Genomic DNA, 19,118 nt, shown 5'->3' on the forward strand with positions numbered 1-19,118 from the left:
CTCTCCAGCAGCTTTTAAAACTCCTGTAATGTGTGATACCTGAGAGAGAAGTACTATGAGCTCTGTCAGGTTTTCCAGGCTATGAATAAAATCTGCATTTTTGCAATTTAAAAAAGACAGCTTGCACTATGTGCCTGACACTAATGGCTCCACCCCAGGGCATCTTGGATGTAGTTAAAGACACATTTACAGATCAAATTGGCAATTTCCAGCCCCATGCTTTTTCTGCATTTGTCTGGAACTTTCCAAAATGAGACTAATTTTGAGATCAGAGATGCAGTGGCAAAGCTGCACTTTTCCTCAGATCTCTCCCTCCGCTTCCCCCACTGGCTCATAAAATGTTCCAGCTTTTTTTTTTTTTTTAGGCAGTTAGTGCTATGCATACACTGAATGGAGAAGTTGTCAGACTTTGGAAGGGGATTTTTTCTCATGCAATAACAATCATAACCAAATTCTCACAGCAGGCTCAACGCAATACTGATTGTTTCTCTGAAGGAAGCAAGAATTAAACCTGCCCCTACCCAGTCAGGAGAGATTCTGCAGTGTGACAGATGCTATAGCTCAAAACCCAGAAACACTGGGTGTTATCTAAAGAATATTATCTCCATCAGGGTCTTCTTTTCCTTAAAACTTATTCATGAACCTCGATTTCATAAGACATGTTGTAGTGTTTTCTTTAAGTCACTGTTTAACTGCACAATAGATTCTTTTTAATAAATTTGCTTACTGGACTGTTTATAGAATAAGAATACATGTGTGACTAGTTAATTAAAAATGTGAATAATCTGGACTATATTTTAAACTATTTTTCCAGATTCATATGTGAAGATTTAAACCAGAGCTTTAATGAAAACTTGCTTCCAAACTGCCTACTGTGGGTGGGCATGTGGCTGTAAAATAAAACACTGTAAAGTTTCAACCATGACATCTGTCTTAGATGTTACTGGGTATCCAATAAAATCAAGCAAGATAACAGTTTATCTATCTGAATAAGCACTGAGCGAAAACACACAGTTCAAGAATACACTTTCAAAGCAAAGTGGTAGAGATTTTTTGAGATGTTTGTCTTTTCTGTTCCCCGAGATGATTATTCAGCCCACACAACCAGCAGAGTATTCTCTGGAAACAGAGAGCAACTTAGAGTAACATCCCAACATGTGCAAGACATTTTGTTCATCATGCTCTAGAGGAAACTTTCAAAACAAATAGGGAGCCAGCTATGGGTGGTCTTCAGAACTCGAAGAGGAATGTGTTAGAGTAGCACAGCCCTGGAAAACATAAGGGTTAACATATGCATTTACACCTGTACTATAGGTTCAGCATGTGCTGATAGTCACATCCAACCATGTATGCTGGAGGGCAGTAAGTACAGCATGTTGTAAAAACATAAGCTTCCTTCTCATTTCGAACATTTCAAACAACCAGCACACCAACTTCAATGTCAGTCTGCATTTTTCTCAGGCAAATTGGGAAAGAAGAGATTACAGATATTTTCAGCCCAACAGCATACTGGCAAAACTTTGCCATTATTTCAGCAGTTCTTACAGACTTTAGGTAGCCCAAAGTAAGATACGAAGTGTTCTTTGCCATTACAATAGCAAAGGAATGGACTGTAAGTGTCAAAAGCTGTAGCGCAACATGACCCACATCTGTCAGCTGTGCTTATTTCCCTTTAAATTGTAATTCTTCATGTCACATTGTTGAACAAACCCAAATCTGGGTACCTAGAGTACTAAAAGGTCATTAAAATATAAAATTATGACAAATGCAACATGGAGTAGATTTCTGCAACTCATAAGATAAATATCTCTGACCTTCACAAGAGAAAAAAATCCATTTTTTAAGACTTAAGGTTAAAGAGTTCATGCCAAAGTTATTTCACATATCTGTTTTTGATTGTTAGAGAAGACGCACTTTACAACTGCTCTCCTAAAATCAATATTGCTGACCTTTCAGACTGTGAACCCTGTCTAATCAAAGAAGCCGCCTTCTAATTTTTTTTTTTTAAATTTGAACTGCTTTATGTGGCTGCTGTCCATAACCTGTGAAGTCACAGATTGATGTTTATAGTCCCGATACAGTTGTATGTAAAATGCCAGCATAATGATAATTTCACAGTGAGATATCTGCTGTGCTATTAGCAGCCCTCTATAGGATAGAAGAAAATGTGAAACATTTGTGCTGGGGCTGATCACAGATTCCAGAGTAAAAATAACTACCTCAGTCTGGACCATTTAACAAACCGCATTTTCCAACTAAAATAACAGTGTCTGCATTTGTTCGGTTTTAACACCCATTCTAGGAACCCTGTACAAAATAAACATGAGGTCAGGTAACCTAAGGACAAAGTAAAATTTGTGGGACAAAGATCCCAAAGTAAATAGTGTGATTTGAAAATGTGAAAAGCGCTTTTTTTATTTCTCAAATGCAGTTAAATTCAGCTTTTCAGCAGAATCCCACTAAAGTTCAAAACTGACTAGCAGATAACTTCAACACAGGGCAGCTGCAGTCCCGGTGTTAATTAACAGCCTCAGCCACTTTCATGAAACCCCACTGGCTCCTGATTTACGTGCCTGTACCATAAAGCCTCTGACCCGATTCCTAAAGCCCAAGTAAAATACGGTCTGTGCAGCAAACTGCAATCTCCCTGGAGTCACAGAGCAATGCCATGTTTCAGTCGAAGATTTCAGGATTCCTGTGTTAATAACACCACACTGAGGAGCTGGTAACGGAGATGTGCTTGCGCATATGCTGCTGTCATTAGATCACCCATTTGTTTGTATACAGATCTCAGACTTCCAAGCTTAGGCTAATTTTAGCTGGACTTAGATGATCCTGCCAGACTTGCTATCCCTTGCTTTGCTAATTATTGCTCAGCACTCTGCTCCAGCTGACTTACCTTTTTCACTGTCTGTGAATTACTGCCAGGGAGGAAGCAGTGAGTGCTGCTTGGGGACACCTCCTTGTATCTTCCTTGCTGTGTTTTAGTCAGTTTGTTGGGTGCAATCCCATTAACGACTGCTGAAAGGATGCTGCTGGTCATGAGAGGACTCAGGGTCTGGCAGAACAGACAGATGGCCACCACTAAGGCCAGAAGGAAGGGACGAGGGCGACAAAGCCTGCGGCACCTGGGGGCTTGCCCACAAACCATGGCCTCTTTGCCGTCCTCACTTCACCCTTTGCCACATTGCAGATGCAGTCCAAGTAGCCACGTCTTGCCAGGGTAAAAAAAGTCAAAGGCGCGCTTTACCCAAAACTAGCGAGAGTTTTCCCCATTTCTGCCGCTGAGCGCTTTTCTGGTGCTTGGCAAGAAGTCACGGGTTGCAGAGGAGCAGAGGCTTGGGAAGTACCCTCCCATGGGGTTACAGGAACAACCTGTGAAAAAACAGCAAGTGAGCAGTGGCGTGCCACGGGTTGTTGTGTAAGGAGCCGTAGCGAGCTCGCCCGCACCGCGCTCTTGGGAGAACAGACCTGCTGGCAGACAGGTGAGGAGCAGAAATCTTCACCCCCTTTGCAGAAGGAACCACTCAGCCAGACAATAGTATCCAAGAAAGCAAGAGGTTAAAGCTTAACACGTCCTGTCCACAGCTGAAAAGAGAGTGTACCAACTTCGTGAACAATCGTTTGCTGTATTTTTCTCTCTTGCATTCTCAATTCCCACTTTGTTTTTACAGTTTCCTTCGTTCCAGTCCTTTTAAATTGCCTCCTTCCTGTCAGCATGCACAGTTTTCTCTCTAAAAGTGATCATTTATCTGAAAACTGACAGGCTATGAACATTTTCGTTCGCATTTGTTTTGTCCAGATTGCGAGTTCAAAGTTAGGTTTACTTACTCTGTTCTTATCCTGTTAGAAGTTTTCCGTTCTCCTCTAATGGGCTGCTGATTAAAACCACTTGGAACAACCCTGGCTCATGATCCCAGCTCGTCTCACACACTCAGAAGGCAGGCACACGCACATACACACACCATCTGAAGCCAGTTGGACCACAGATTTCATATAAATAAAGGCTGGACTGCTCAGAGGGTGGGGCTAAACTAGCTCCGCTCTGAGCAGGCACGGGGTTTGGAGACGCAGCCTGAGATCTGGATGGGGAACAAGAGGTGTCCTTGCTCACACTGCATGCCTCGAAGCCACCATCACTGCAATTTTTAGAAAACTGCTGTTGCAGCAGTCAGTCTAATTGAAACAATATTAATATCTTGCCGGCAGTAGAAATCTGAGCAGCACCTGCAATATTTTAATCCAGATTAACAAAAATGTTGTAAAAGGAAGCAGATTTACTTGGACATAAGCATCACTGACAAAGCAGTTGTCAGTAATTTTCCATAGTAGATATAATATCTCATAGCAGTGTATAAATAAAACTTCTTACTGATGTCAAAGAGGGAAAGAAAGGAGGGCGGACAAAAATACTCCAATGAAAGCGCTCAGTATCTAAGCCACAGAAGGTCTTAGTTACTACTTCCCCCTACTGACACAGGACAGGGACGAGACAGATGGGAACAGTTGAGGAAGTCTGTTATCTGTACAGACCTAAACTTCTCATATAATCAAGTTCTTTTAGCTAAAAATATCTGTATACAAGTTGTCTCTTTTATCCTCCATCTTTAGTTATTTTTGAAAAGAAAGAGTTCTTCCTAGACTGTCTCATATATAAGAAATGAGAGTTGTCGTAACTTTGAGCCAATCTACACAATTCATCATCATCATCATCAAGTTAGAGGCCTATATACAGTGGAGTGGAGTAAATATTTGTTTGAAGTGTTGGTGTCTGTTCAGCTTTCAAATCCTTTTTTTTTTCTCCCCCCCATACTAAAACCATCAATTTGCACATATAGAAAAATGCCATAGAAGTGATTCAACACCTCGTGCAGAACCTCAGCTGTCCTATGCATTGCATTTTAGTTTTCTGTCTGGGGCTGCAGTTGTCTAAATTAGACTCCTGGGTTATCCTGAGCAGGAAAGGAGTACAAAACTTGTCTGTACCCTCCTGCGATAGATGCTTGCCATCCACACAGAAACTCCCATCTCCGCTCTCTGGAGACACATGGCTCGTGCTCCCTCCTTCCCAGCACACCAGCTCACATCCTTGGGCCCTGCTCCAGCCCGTCTGTGCTGCAAAGCCTCTGGCTAGCAGACGTCAGAACACCATGGGTGCCCTGCAGCTGGCTTTGGGGTGGGTCTGTGCCATACAATGGAGAGGGGTACCCAGGGAGCTGGTATATTCAAAGGAGGATTGCAGAGACACTACAGACAGCCCGGGAGCCACAGTAACCCCATCAGCCAAGGAGGAGAGCATAGCAGAGTTGCTTTATTGTTTTAAGAGATTGTCCTGTGGTTTCTGGCATGCGCTGATTTCTGGGCCCACAACCACCAGTTGTGTGGGTGGCATTTGCACGGTTGTCAACTTCTCCCAAATTCTTAGTGAGGGGATTTTAGTCAGAGCTTTACATGCTATTGCCAGAAGACTTGATTAAAACCAGTTCATAAAGATTTGGATTAATGCTTGTGGATGTGGAGATCCTACCCCCTTGCTAGAGTCCCACACTAGAATAGGTAATCCTTTCTGTCCTCACCCCCTGCTCCCTCAGTTCCCCTCAGCACAGCGAGTAACCATGCTCCAGCCCAACATCATTCTCCCTTTTCAAGCTCATAAGTGGGGTGTTTATCCTCACATTTTCCCCAGTGTCTCAGAGCCACTTCATCCTTCCTGCAGCCCCAAAATCACTCATGGGCCCCAAGTCTTTGGGACAAGCTGACAACTTCTACTCATTTACTGTACCAAGACTGATAACTGCAAAAACAGAGATGAAAGGATATCAGCAGAGGGCAGGCAGATCACTGCCTCCTGTGTACTGCTGGGGATCAGCCTTCCATTCATCTGCTTTTCCCAGATGTTCCAAGGAGTCAGCTGGCTTTTTCCCTATGTTTTGTGGTTTCTTTTCATGACAATACCATGTAATGCACATTTCTTAAGCTGTAAATGCTTTTCTCAATCACAGCTAGAGTGCAATGAACATGATTCCCGTCATCTTCTGAATCAGGATTCCATCACATCTCTGGGCTTACATGTCTACTGACTTACCTGGTCACATTCTGACACTTCAGAAATTAAGCCAAGACTATTGCAAATGGGGACTAATTCTTCTGGTGTTAACTAGTCGCTTACAAAAAGGATGTAAGTGGATAAAGAGTCAGGCCTCCTGGGTCCCAAACTCATGAGTCTTCAGTGCATAATATTCAAATAACCGCAGAACACAATTATCTGTAAGATCAGAAATGTCTAGCTAAGTATTTATACTTGCAGGCATATGTATATTTTTCAGAAATCTTAGCAGAAAGCTGCAAATCTCCTCTTTCTGACATACAAAACAAATCTAGTATTCATTTCCTATTTGGGATTCTCAGACCTTTCCAATGGCTGCTCCCACTGCATGGATTAAGGGCTCTCTAGCCTGCTTACCTCTCCCTACTCCTTCCACTCACTCCGGGCTGCTTTCCTAGATGTTCCCTACAGCAGCCAGCTGCCGCCCTGCTCTGCGTGAGGCAAAGTCCTGCAGGGATTGCTTCTGCCAAAACCAACCAGCCACGTCTGTCAAGAGTGATCTCCAGTGCTTGCGGCCAGAATCCCTGTTCCATCTGCATCATCTGGAATAAACTGTAAGTGTTTAAAGATAGCCTGACACAGAAAAGGTGAGAGGAAAGTCACAAGACTTGCTAAAAATTGCCAGGGACTAGGATTTGAAAGGACTTAGCCAATATGCCATGCAGGCATGTAATGTGCACCATTCATCATCTCACTGGGGTTTTAAGGAATCCAGCTCATATTCACACAGCTTCCATTTTACACAAGTCTCTGTGTTTGTTCAGCGGTGAAAGCTAGTGACCACTGAAGAATGATTTCCAAGGTCTAAATAGTGACCTGGACAGATATTTGCCAGGAGCCAACCAAGAAGAGAATATTAGGCACAGAAAGTTAGCAGGAATTTAACGCCAGCTGAATAGATCCATTTTATGCATGCTTAACTTCACTCAGAGATCTAACATGAATCATTCTGTAACTGTGAATAAAGTTAAGTCCAGATATAAGTGCTTGTAAGATCAGGACTTGATATAATAAAAAACATTTTGCATCAATAATTTCACTATATCGAGGCTGCCAAGAAGAAAATATGTTTAAAAACCTATTCACAATTGCTCTTTTCTAGAGCAAGTTTCAAATTACAACGTATAGCGTCCTAGCAGCCATTTCAGTGATAAATGAGCTCACATGAAAAAGAACCTCAAACAGATCCTTTCTAAATGAACTGATAGTCAAGTCCTTGTAATCATGTCTGTCATCTTCACAGTGCAAACCTATATGCAATTTTCATTGTTTATGGTCAACTCTTTAATTTCTTTTTTATTTTCTAGCATACTAAAAACTCTGCCAAGGGCCATAAATTCTCACTAACTTCAAATATTGGGTAAAAGCTTTATGAACAATAGGCATTAATAGCACTGTAAATATTCAAGCAAAACATCCAGTTAAATTGTGCTGGAGAACGCCTGCTCAGCCGCACCCGCCACGATTTTTTACTTCACCCTGAATTCAATCCAGATTGCAATTAGATTTGCAGCATCTTCAGTCCTCTGTGTGGTCCCATTATAAGCAGTGAATGGGGAGACTGGCACAGAGCGAAGAACATTGGAAAAATACGTTTCATTACTGCTCTGCACATTGGAAGATTTCATACTACTGAAGTTTAAATTAATCCCAGCATAGTAAAAACCCAGACTCTCTCCCCTTTTCCCATTCATCCCATTTCCCATAGAACACTGTAAGCCTTAATGATATTGTGATTTAGTTCCACAGAGCACTCCAGAGAACAAAGATTCACATCTTAATCCTGCTTTGGCTCAGCTCTCTGATCTTGGCTCACAGTGAAGGCAGGCTAGCAGAGAAGATTCTGCAAATCCTTGGAAAGGAAAACAGTTGATGTTAACGGGAGGAGTTTTAGGGGAGACTCCCCTTTTGGTTTTGCTTCTCATTATTGTTCAATTTATTTAATATTTTGTCTTTATGTAAGAGGCAATAAACAATCTGGACTACATGAGCAGTGTGTTTACTTCTTTTACAGGATTTACAGTTCGTATTAGTCAATATATAGTCCATTTTAGATCCTTAGTCTGTAAATTTTATCACTGTGTTAAGAGCTGTGATTGCTGGATGTTTTTCCCCAAGAAAGATGTCTTGCTGTTAGTTTGCATGCAGCTCCACGGGCAGATCAGCCAGTCTAGTAATTCCCATTTCTAGTAATGGAAAGGGGAAGGTCTTGCTTGCTCACCTCTCCCCTGCCTTTAGCATCTCCTCCTTACCTCTGTTCCTGCTCTTTCCCTTCCTCTCTTCCTACCTTGTGGTGGTGGTGCTCATTTCATCCTTTCATGAGAAAATACTGTGCAGCTAGGCTGGTTTTCTGCCAGGTGAGTCGGCTGAATTGACTGAGAGGTCCAATGGGCTCTAGTGCTGATAGAACAGCAGGAGAACACAAGTGAGAGAGGATGTAAACGGAAGAAGGGAACAGGACCTTTTAGGCAGTGGCAAAGCTTGATACTCAGCTCACCAGACTACTGAACCTACCCCAGCTTCCCTGAAGTTTTAGGTAGGATCTGGGCTGTCCTGGTTTCGGCTGGGATAGAGTTAATTTTCTTCCTAGCAGCAGGCATAGTGCTGTGTTTTGGATTTAGTAGGAGAAGAATGTTGATAACATGCTGATTTTTTTTAGTTGTTGCTGAGTACTGCTTATGCTAGTCAAGGACTTTTTCAGCTTCCCATGCTCTGCCAGGCGCACAAGAAACTGGGAGGGGGCACAGCCAGAAGAGTTGATCCAAACTGACCAAAGGGCTATTCCATACCATATGACGTCATGCTCAGTATATAAACTGGGGGGGGTTGGCCGGGGAGCAGCGATCGCTGCTCGGGAACTGTCTGGGTATCGGTCGTCGGGTGGTGAGCAATTGCATTGTGCATCACTTGCTTTGTATATTATTATTACTATTATTATTATATTGTTATTATTATTATTTTACTTTATTTTATTTCAATTATTAAACTGTTCTTATCTCAACCCAGAAGTGTTTCTCACTCTTACTCCTCCGATTCTCTCCCCCATCCCATCAGGGTAGGGGGAGTGACCGAGCAGCTGCGTGGTACTGAGTTGCTGGCTGGGACTAAACCACGACATGGGCCAACTAAGTTATTTGTCCAGAGGCATCTCTTTATCTCAGCCATGTTCTTCCCTACTATCTTTTGGCAGAAGGGTGATAATGAAACACAGGTATCTATTTATTTATATATGTTAACAATACAGAAAGTTGCTTGACATGAGGGTAAGGGAAAGCAGCTGAAGACCAAAGCCTTATGAAGATACTGGTTCCTGCTTAAAAGGCAAATGTGCATGTCAGCAGGAAGAAATATATCAGTAAATTCTTTGCTTCTTCCTGTCTACAGTTATTCACTGACTCTTGACATAATCCCCTTGCAGCAGTTATTCTGAGATTACACAGAGATTTATGGATTTTTGTAGCCAGCTTGGTTGCTCAGACTCATTGGTTACTGCCGAGAGCTGAATAAGAATCAGTGATAATCAAAAAATGCCCAGATAGGCTGCAAGAACATGGACATTTATCTTTGGGTATGCAGAACAGGAACAAAGTGAAATATCTCATGACCTCTGACAGCTTTTGTGTTCCTTTTTATTTTAAGTAAATATTTTATTTTGTCATGGTCCACATCTGTTCTCTGGCATCTTGCTGGCCCCCTCTTCTTCACACCTCAGGTGAGAACTTTTTAACTTCCATTCTCAGGTCTTCCTCTTTATTTCTACAAACTTTTTCTAATGACAGCTCTGTCTTCTCTCAAAATCATTCTCTTAACACAGTGAATAATCTCTTCTTTTGGGTGATCTAGATCCTTCTTATTGTCTTTTTTTTTCAGTTACATTCTCTGGGCTTATTATATGGAAGGTATTTGCACAGATACTTTCCTACTTTCTCACGCACTTCTGCAAGCAGAGCTGTTGACTGCCTTGTACGTGCAGAAGGGCTCTGAATGCACTTTATGTGCTGCATAGTATTATTTTCCTTGCAGTTCTTCCTAGCTGCTTATATTCAGGTGAAAGTGTATTGAAATGACCAAAGGGAGCGGGAAGAAACCGAGAATACCAGTGTCATTAACTCCGTCCCAGCCACTCCACGCCTGCTCAAATGATGTTTGCAGTGGATGGTATCCATGTTGCTCACCAACTGTTCCATGTACTGGGACACCCCCACGCCAGGCCCTTCCTCTCCACCCCCAGCACCAGGTCAGAAGAGTTTCCACGAGAAGGAGACAGGGTGGAGTGGGACAACCATTGGCAAGCATACAGGTTTTGAGGCTACTGCAAAGAGGAAGGAGCGATCACTGAGCCAGGCCTTCAGGCTGACGGTAGGACACGTCCTAAATAGCTTCCTGTGCAGTGGGAATGTGTGAAGCTTGCAAGCCAGCCACAGAATTGCTGGAATGAGAGCAACAAATGTGAAGGAAAGGCCCAGTCTGTAAGGGCATTTAACAGGGGGAAGAGAAGCATTTACAAGGCCTTTTATTTCTAATGTTTAGCAGTCTGCATTTTCTCTGGGTTTGGGTTTTTTTTTTGTTTTGGTTTTTTTTAAGTTAATTGTTCTAGTTCCTGTTCCAGTAAACCCCAAATATAGAATTAAAATGTCATTGTCCTCCAGGTCCTGTCACAAGGTCTTTTCTTTTGTGTAAACTAAATTATTTCATTGCCATGTTCCCTTTTCACTTTAGCCTGGCCACATTATGTAAGTAGCCAAGACTAGTAGAGCGTTTATTTTTTCCTCCTTCTGTTCTACAGCACAAGTGGACCCAAAACAGTTCAGAAAATGAGAAAAGCCAGGGTAACCAGAAAATTCATGACAGTCATTCCCAAGCACCAGGTTTTTATACAGCTGCTCTCAAGTTCAGGAGCAAGCTCTGTTTCAAATAAACCAGCTTTCATGATCTGAAAAACACAACTAGACTCCTCATTCCATAAACGCTTATCTTCCAATTCACTCTCTAGATTCCTTAAACCATATTTTCTTCTGCCCCATTACCTCTGGCTGCCTTTTTTCCTCTTCATTGCTCCCATGATCAGGAATACCTTCTCTTCCTTTAGCAGAGTGGTTGTTTTGCTGAGACCACTCTCAGGCTTTTGAATGACTATCCCAGTGTCTCCTAGGTTCAGCAGTCCCCTGATGCTCTTTGGAAGCAGGGATACAAATGGAAGTCTCCTACAAACAAGAAAATATCGTTTAGTGTTACCTCTATTGCATGCATATAAAACAAGGGTGTAATGCCCGCAGGTCTGTGTGTTGTCCTCTAGATGATTTAGTCTGCGCTGCTGCAGATGATGTGCCTGCCATAACTGGCAGACAAGCTCTATAATTTTGGATCAAGTTTTCCAGGTGCCAATCATTTCAGACATTTTGATCATTAAATTTTGGTTAGCCCCACTACAGTAAATATACGTGCAAATGTATAGCTTAAACCACATCATTGCCTCCACTGACTTCAATGGATGAGCTCATGCGTGTGGGTGTTTTAGGCACAAGGGAACAATAACTTTATTTTTTTTGTGTCAAAAGGCTTTGTACTGTTGGGCATTTGTTTAACAGAGTTCCTCTGCTAGGGAGGAGAGTTTTAAGACAACCACATCACACAAAAAGGTAGACTAAATGCTCAGGGTGCCTCTCAAGGTGCCCATAAGTCTAACCAGCCCCATCAAGACCAGCCATTATTATATATACTAGAGTATATAACAGTTTATTACATTTTGTTGCATTCTTGTGGTGCTGCCAGAATATACAATAAGCCAGTACAGAAATGCGTCATCCGGCGCACTTCACATATTGTGCACGTACATGAGAAATTATTGTACAAGCAAATAGAATACGTGGAGATGCAAGACATGCTATTTTGCTGTTCTTATGGGCAAGCAGAAAAAGATAATGGTATACTTCTGAACTTATCGATCTGGTTGTAACTATGCAGTTTCTCTCACGAGTCCAGCTGCTGCGGCATGATTACAGCAGCAGAAGATAACAGCAACCACTGTGGCAGAGAGGTTACTTTAGAAATACCCTGAAGTACGTTACAGCTTTTAAGCACTGACTTTTGACAACCTAGTCCACATGGTATTTCTAAAGGTAAAGCTGAAAATTTAAGTTTAACCATTTTTACAGCTCACAAAAGCAAGGTGGCCAGAATACGTATACTGAAGGAGGCCACACAGAAAGTCCCCGTTGCAGCTGGCACGCAGACTGATGAGTTCCTTGCGTCGTGCCCCACGCAGCGTCCCTGCGCTGCCTCTCAGCTCTGGTCTGTTGGACTGCACAGCTTGCTCGAAACACGCCCGATGGCTATTGCACTGGGCTGCGAGGAAGCGGCTTGAAAGCTGAAGCTGAGGGAGGGACGTCATGCTGAACCGCGGCGACAGGGCTGGGAGGAAGCTGAACGTCATACTGCCAGTGGGTGATCTTAACCATTTTGATTAAACGGGTCACGTGTAAAACCAGCATTCCAGGCAAGGGGCTGTTGAAAAAGCAAGTTTTAAGAAAGGTATTTCTCACGTCTGAGAGATCTAAGATGTTTTATTGTCATTTTCTACACTTCACACTTAATTTGAATTGTCCAGAGGGGCTGAGAAGTGAATAGAAGGATTTTTGTTCATTGTCCGATTATTGGGTTGTTTGGGGTCGTCTCTTTCATGGGTTGTTTTGTTCTATTTTTTAATTATGGAGGCATAGAGTAGACTTGGTAGTGTAGGTTAATGGTTGGACTGGATGATCTTAAAGGTCTTTTCCAACTTAAACGATTCTATGATTCTATGATTCTATGATTCTATATTCTATGACAAGAGGCAGATGTAGATGTTCTTAGGATTTGATTTTGCAAAAATTAAAATATAACCAAAATATAACCAAATCAGAATCCCTCTGAAACACAGTATGAAGTAGCCGAATAATATCTTATTAATATGTTTAAATCAATCACTTTTTCCATGCAACTGTGTTTTGATGCACTTTTAAAACTAAAGCATACTGAAGAGACTTTTTTTTTTGAAAATAAAGTAAAACCAGGTAGTGCCAACACAGAAAATTAATAAAATGTATATAAGGCTGATAGCTAATTTACTCATTTTAAAATAGACTTTAGAAAGAGAATTACAGAGAATATTTGGGTTGATTTAAAATGATGTCATCATTAGCCAAATATGAAATCAGGTTACAGTTTTATAATGTATTGATGTAGTTACGAACAATATATTTACATGATTCCTTCCCTCTTGAGTTTAAATATTACTGCTTAAGATTGAAACAGTAGGGAAAAGGAAAACTTAGAATCTTTTCTATTAAAAGGCTTGTCAGCCTCTATAAAGAGACATTCCCAGTACATTCCTTTCACCCTCTTAACACAAGTCTTTAAGTAAATAGCTGTAGGTGAGTGTTCAGAAAGAACTTTCAAAATTAAAAATACTTTGGAGTTGGTAAATCTTGAACATCAATGGAGATACTAATCAAAACACCTTAAAGTTGGATTTTTTTCTCTTTTTTGTTTTTGAGAATCATCTTTGGTTTTCCTGTCCTGGGCTAAAACTCCACTGAGATGTTTTCCCAGTGCATATTTTAGATTGTATCTACGTCTTACGAGAGTAACCAACAATGTTATAGAAGAGGTGGGCAAAACTGTTCTGATATAAGTGACTCTCTCAAAGGTAATCATTACTTCTGAAATCAGGACTTCTGTGTGCAAAAGCATGCTTTAAGTCAGTGTCTAAGAAAATTTCTACTCTGGATGAAAATGATTAACATACAATTTTAATTTTTGAGGGTAATTTTAAAAGCACTCCTAGCTTAACTTCTGTTTATTCCTCAGTTCCTTAGCCATTCCAAGTGTATTAGGCTATCAGGAAGATCCCCAGGAAATGTATGGTATACCTTCCTAAATTAAAATAAGGGGTCGGTCAGTACTACTGACTGTAGGACCATTACATTTTCCAGACCTGACTAAGGAACACGTTTTTATTGTCAGTTCATTCAAGTGTTGACTAATCCATCCATCTATAGAATGTGCTTTCTTTAAAAGCCTGAGATTGTTAGCCCCAAATGACATGACAGAGAAATTAAACACATTTTTACATAATATAAGTCAAGAATACAATATCCAGATGAATTCATCAGAGCAGAAACACTCCAACTTGTCACCTTTTCAAGCAAACCACATAACTGAACATTTATTAATACAATTTTTAAATATGATGAGCACTTATTTTTACCCACACACAGAAACAATGTAATTTTAGTCTCACCAGAATAAAGGAAAACAGAGCTGTAAAAAACATTTCCTTATCAACACAGGGAAAAATATTCCTGTACTTCTGACAAGAAAGGATTTCCTAATTCCATAGCACTTCCCTGACTGACCCCTTCCAGCACTTAACTACACTCACGCTGGCAAAGTTTATCCAAACATCAACCCCACATGTCTCTTCCTGAAAAGAAATAGTAAAACTTGCTTTGAAGTCATAGGGCCACAGTTTCGCAGGTGGAAACAATATAAAATTATCTTCACATTGCTCCCCTGTTTCTGTTTCACCAATTCTTATGTGTGCAAACAGTGTAACTATTACTTATTTTTCTGTAAAGAAAGGCTTAGTATACCCTAATTAGGAAAACCAAGTTAACTGTCAACCTAATAAATAAATCTGTGTTCAGCAAAAAAGGTATACTTAGGATTCCCCCAAATTTTGTTGTTTTTATGAAAAATTTACAAACTGTAGCTGAACAACTGCATCTACTTTATTTAGTTTAAGAATCCCCTCTTTGTACTCTTAAACTTCAGTGAAACTTTTCTTAATTGGCAGTAGCCAGATTCATAAATGTGGGCATACAGTTTTGAGTCAATATATATGGCATTGCTGAATAAATATTTAGAGGAACAGAGCAGTCACAACACTCAGGGGTTTTCATAATATAAGGTACAAAGTACAAACAAGTATTAGCACTTTAAAAATGTTTAAAGGGCTGTGGATCCTAACATTGTTCATCATTTTCTACTGCATTAGGTAAATTTCTTGCACGGTCATGAGGCAAGTATTTCTCTACTCTAGTTGTAGTATGCTAGGGTTTTTTTTCAACACCTTCAGGAATTTATTTTTCAGTAGACAAAGGGAACAGTTAGCAAACAGTTAAAGTCATGCTTATATTAAAGACTTTAAATGCATATGAAATAATGTAGGAAACTATTATTATTATAAAATATAAGATGTGATGTATGCCAACACAAGTCTGTAAGTGATCGTGCAACTTGTTGACTTTTGCATGCTCATAGAGCTCCTAAATACAAAATATATCTAGCAGAAAAAGCTCCTGCTTGTCTTTATAGAATATTATATGAGTATAAAAGCAAAATAAGGATTTGAAAGTGCTAGAGGAATATTACTGTAACTTGGTATAGATATAATGAACAGTGATATTTTTGTTGGTTTAGTTACATTATTCTCAGATCATTTTAGGCAATCCCGGGAAGAGTAACAAAACTGCAGAGACAGTCTTCATACAGTGTGGCTTAACTTGAGTTATTCATGTATACCCCTAAGAGAGGGTAAAAAAATCAGACCCTTACCCTCTTGCAATTCTGCTTCTCAGAGATTTTTGGTGTAAGTGCAAAACTCACCACTGCTGTCAAGGTGAAGGCCACCTGGGTCCTCCGTCTGTCACCTGTCACATTTGTTGAACATGAAAAGAGCATGGTCCAGACATTCCAGCAGGATGAGGTGGGAGATGAAGAAACTTGCCAAGAAAAGCCAGCTCGCAGTGGAAAGTACCTCCCTGGTGAGGGGGAACAGAAAGGGGAAAACAAACCTCAGAATTTCTAATATTTATTGTGTGTGGTTGAACAACATTTTGAAAGTTCAATAAAGAAGACAAGAATGCAAATTATTCTGTGCTATTCAGAGAGACAACCCAGCAGGATTTTCAGAGCAGGAAGCATAAATGTATTTCCTCTTTCTTTTTCATTTCAGACCTAGAATAAATAAAACCTACAGCTGAGAAAAAAAATGTTACTTCTTCACAATGCAAACAGACAACACAATCTGCAAGGCAAAGACCGCTTTTTGTACTGTTACAGTGCTTAGCACATTGCTTCTCAGTTTGTGGTACTACAAATACCTCCTCATCCTAAAAATTCACCCAAATGCTGGGGCATTGAGATGAAACCCAAACCAGCTGCACTGCATAGCGCCGAAGGGTCACCTAACCTAGTGTCTTGTATCAAACAGCGTTCCGTGGTGTATGACAGAGGATTTTGGACTGTCACCAGGCATCCAGGAGCACTTCCCTGGTTACAAACTCTCTTAATTTCTAGTGATCAGTCTTTAGTGAGTTTTTGATCCAGATGTGTTACTTCTGCATTTTATGCCTCCATGGGCTTTGCTTCTATTAATGTCTCAGTCACTTTTTACACCCATGTAAGCTATATGGCCAGTTTTACAATTTAAGCATACCATGTGTGAAAAAATGCTGCTCTTTTTCTCATTTTGGACTGGCTACCTCCCTACTACTTCTTCTATCAGAAGACACATCTTTTCCACAGCGCTTCTGCATTTACAGATCCCTTGTACATCCTTACCGAGCCGCCTCTTTCCCAGCCAGACGAGTCCCAGACACTTCAGCTGCTTCTCAGGTGTGTTGTCATTACACAGCTTTGACTACTTTGATCCTCCTATTTGAGCCATTCCTAGTTTTGCTACATTTTTGCAGCAGAGCGGACCAGAATTGTACGCCACGGTTAAGACCTAACTGCACCATCGATTTACACAGTGTAAAACTGTTTTATTCTTTATCTCCAACTGAGTCATTCTTAGCACTTGTCTGACCCGCTGCTGAGCAATGAGCTGATGCTTCCACAGAATTACCTAGATAACTCTAAAATCACTTTCATACCTAGCAATAGCTTCTTCAGAGGCCCCAGCTGCAGGTAAACTGAGAATTAAGTATTATTTTATATTTACATTATTTTAGCAAATGTTGAATTACATCTTCCATTTTATCAGACAATCAGTATCATGAGACTGTTCTGCTACTTTTAACACTTTCCATTGTTGTTATTTTTGAGAACCCGACGTTAAGTGCAAACATTACATTACTATTTACCCCTCTAACTGATCTGTTACATATCTGCTGAGGAGCAGAGTCCTGCTGGACTCCTTTAGCAGCCTCTCTGTGTTGGGAATATTGGTAATTTATTCCTTTACTCTTTGTTATTCTATTTTGCAAATAGCCATGTAACGTTAAGGGGCCTCCACTCTTCCACCAGTGCATCACTGTTTTTTAAAGAAACTTTAATGAGAGACCCTGTCTACATGCTTTTATGTAGACTTCATCAGCCTGGCTTTGTCTGCTCACTGAAGCTTCCAAGAACTCTGACCACGAGGCAAGGACTGCCAATATGTAACTACTCACTGCTTTTACACGGTCATCACCTGCTGAGCCTTAAGCTTCTCGCGCAGGCTTCCTGTTTAGAAGAAAAGAAAACAAAAGCACGTACAGGTTTTATTGTTCTACGCCTTTGACTTATGCATTGCATTTTTTTCCCCCATTTTTCACATTTGTCCATTTCTATTTTCTTAACGTATACACAAAATACTAATGTACTAATGAGGACAAAGGTAAGTTTCTTCCTCATGTGAGATCTCTAACTAGCTCCTCCATTAAAAAATAATTTATATAGTCCAATGAGAGAGCGAACCAATGCTCACACTAAAAAATGAAATTTTTATTTGGATTTGCAGTCTCTGCACCATCTTAGGTATGATTACCACCAGTGACAGATTTTGCTATATATGGTCTTAATTCTCAGTGGACTTCCTTCTTAGCCCTAGAGACTTAGACATTCAGTCCGAGCGGAGTCTAGATTGCCTGTTGCTTATTTAACTTCAATACATAGCATGGCACCAGTTTCCAACAGAACAAATAGTTTGTTATCTCTATGGTCTCGATAGCCTCACTTAAAACCAGATATTCTAGTCCTCAAGTGTTTTTTTAGACTGAGATTTCCACAGAAATACATACACAGTTTTAATGGAACCTCAGTTACACTGCTCTTTGTTATTTTCACCCATTTCTATTCTTTTACTAACGTCTATTTATTATCTATAATCATTTTCCTTCATACACATCTACTTTTACCCAGTTTATGATTTTAAAATGCCTACTTTTTTCATTTTTAAATAAATGTTGTGACAGAAGCCTGGTTTCATTTTCGTTCAGATAAAACCTGCATTTTCTGCACATACTCCTATTACTAATGGGCCTCTTTTTATTTCCTTGACACTATTTGCACAGTCATATGTTGAGACACTGCTTCTCTCCCTCTCTTCTCCTCCTCTGCATAGGTTTGAAAGCTTCCGTGCTCATGATCTTCCAGCCTGACAGCCCAAAACGCAACTCAGTGCTAAAGTAAAATCTTCATTCCAAAGGGAAAGTCTATTTTTTCCGTAGTGGAAGGAAGAAGAAGAAAAAGGGAGTAGTAATTTTGTTTCTGTTCAGTGCTGCCCCATGAAAGAGCCATATGGAAATAACAAAATGAAATTGTCAACGACAGGAAATCTACAAACTATGTCCAAAATAAGCAAGTGGGAAAAAAGAAATAGAAAATTTTTCCATTATATTCATGGTTAAGGGTCTAATTTAAAGATCAGTTTTCTGATCCTGTGCTACAACATGTACAACTCACAGACCCAACCACTTGTGGGCCTGCATTTAGGCTTCCTAACGTCACCCTCCCTGTTACCCTAGGGATCCTACAGCAGGATGAACTATTTCTCCCTTTCTTCTTTCCTGAACCACGTGTTGGTTTTTACATGAAAACCACTGTCCAGGAAGGAGTATGGCAGCTGCAAGACACACTTACCGTGGTTTTCTTCTCCCCTTCCTATTTCCATCCGTGCCATGGAAACAGGAAGGCAATCCTGCCTGTGGGTATCTCTCAACATCACAGGGATTTTTCTTTTATTTTAACCACATGGAAAACAGAA

At 40.6% G+C, this 19,118-nt stretch overlaps 1 protein-coding gene across 1 annotated transcript in view; it reads right to left on the reverse strand.

Annotated features, from left to right (window-relative positions):
- Positions 1-3,151, reverse strand: part of CPED1 (cadherin like and PC-esterase domain containing 1) — a 158,975-nt gene extending 155,824 nt beyond the window's left edge. The window contains exon 1 of the mRNA XM_075724014.1: positions 2,900-3,151. Coding sequence (XP_075580129.1) covers positions 2,900-3,151 — 252 coding nt within the window. The remainder of the gene's footprint in view (positions 1-2,899) is intronic.
- Positions 3,152-19,118: the final 15,967 nt, after the last annotated feature.

The sequence above is a fragment of the Pelecanus crispus genome, chromosome 1, assembly GCF_030463565.1.
Source record: "Pelecanus crispus isolate bPelCri1 chromosome 1, bPelCri1.pri, whole genome shotgun sequence".
NCBI classification, from domain to species: Eukaryota; Metazoa; Chordata; class Aves; order Pelecaniformes; family Pelecanidae; genus Pelecanus; species Pelecanus crispus.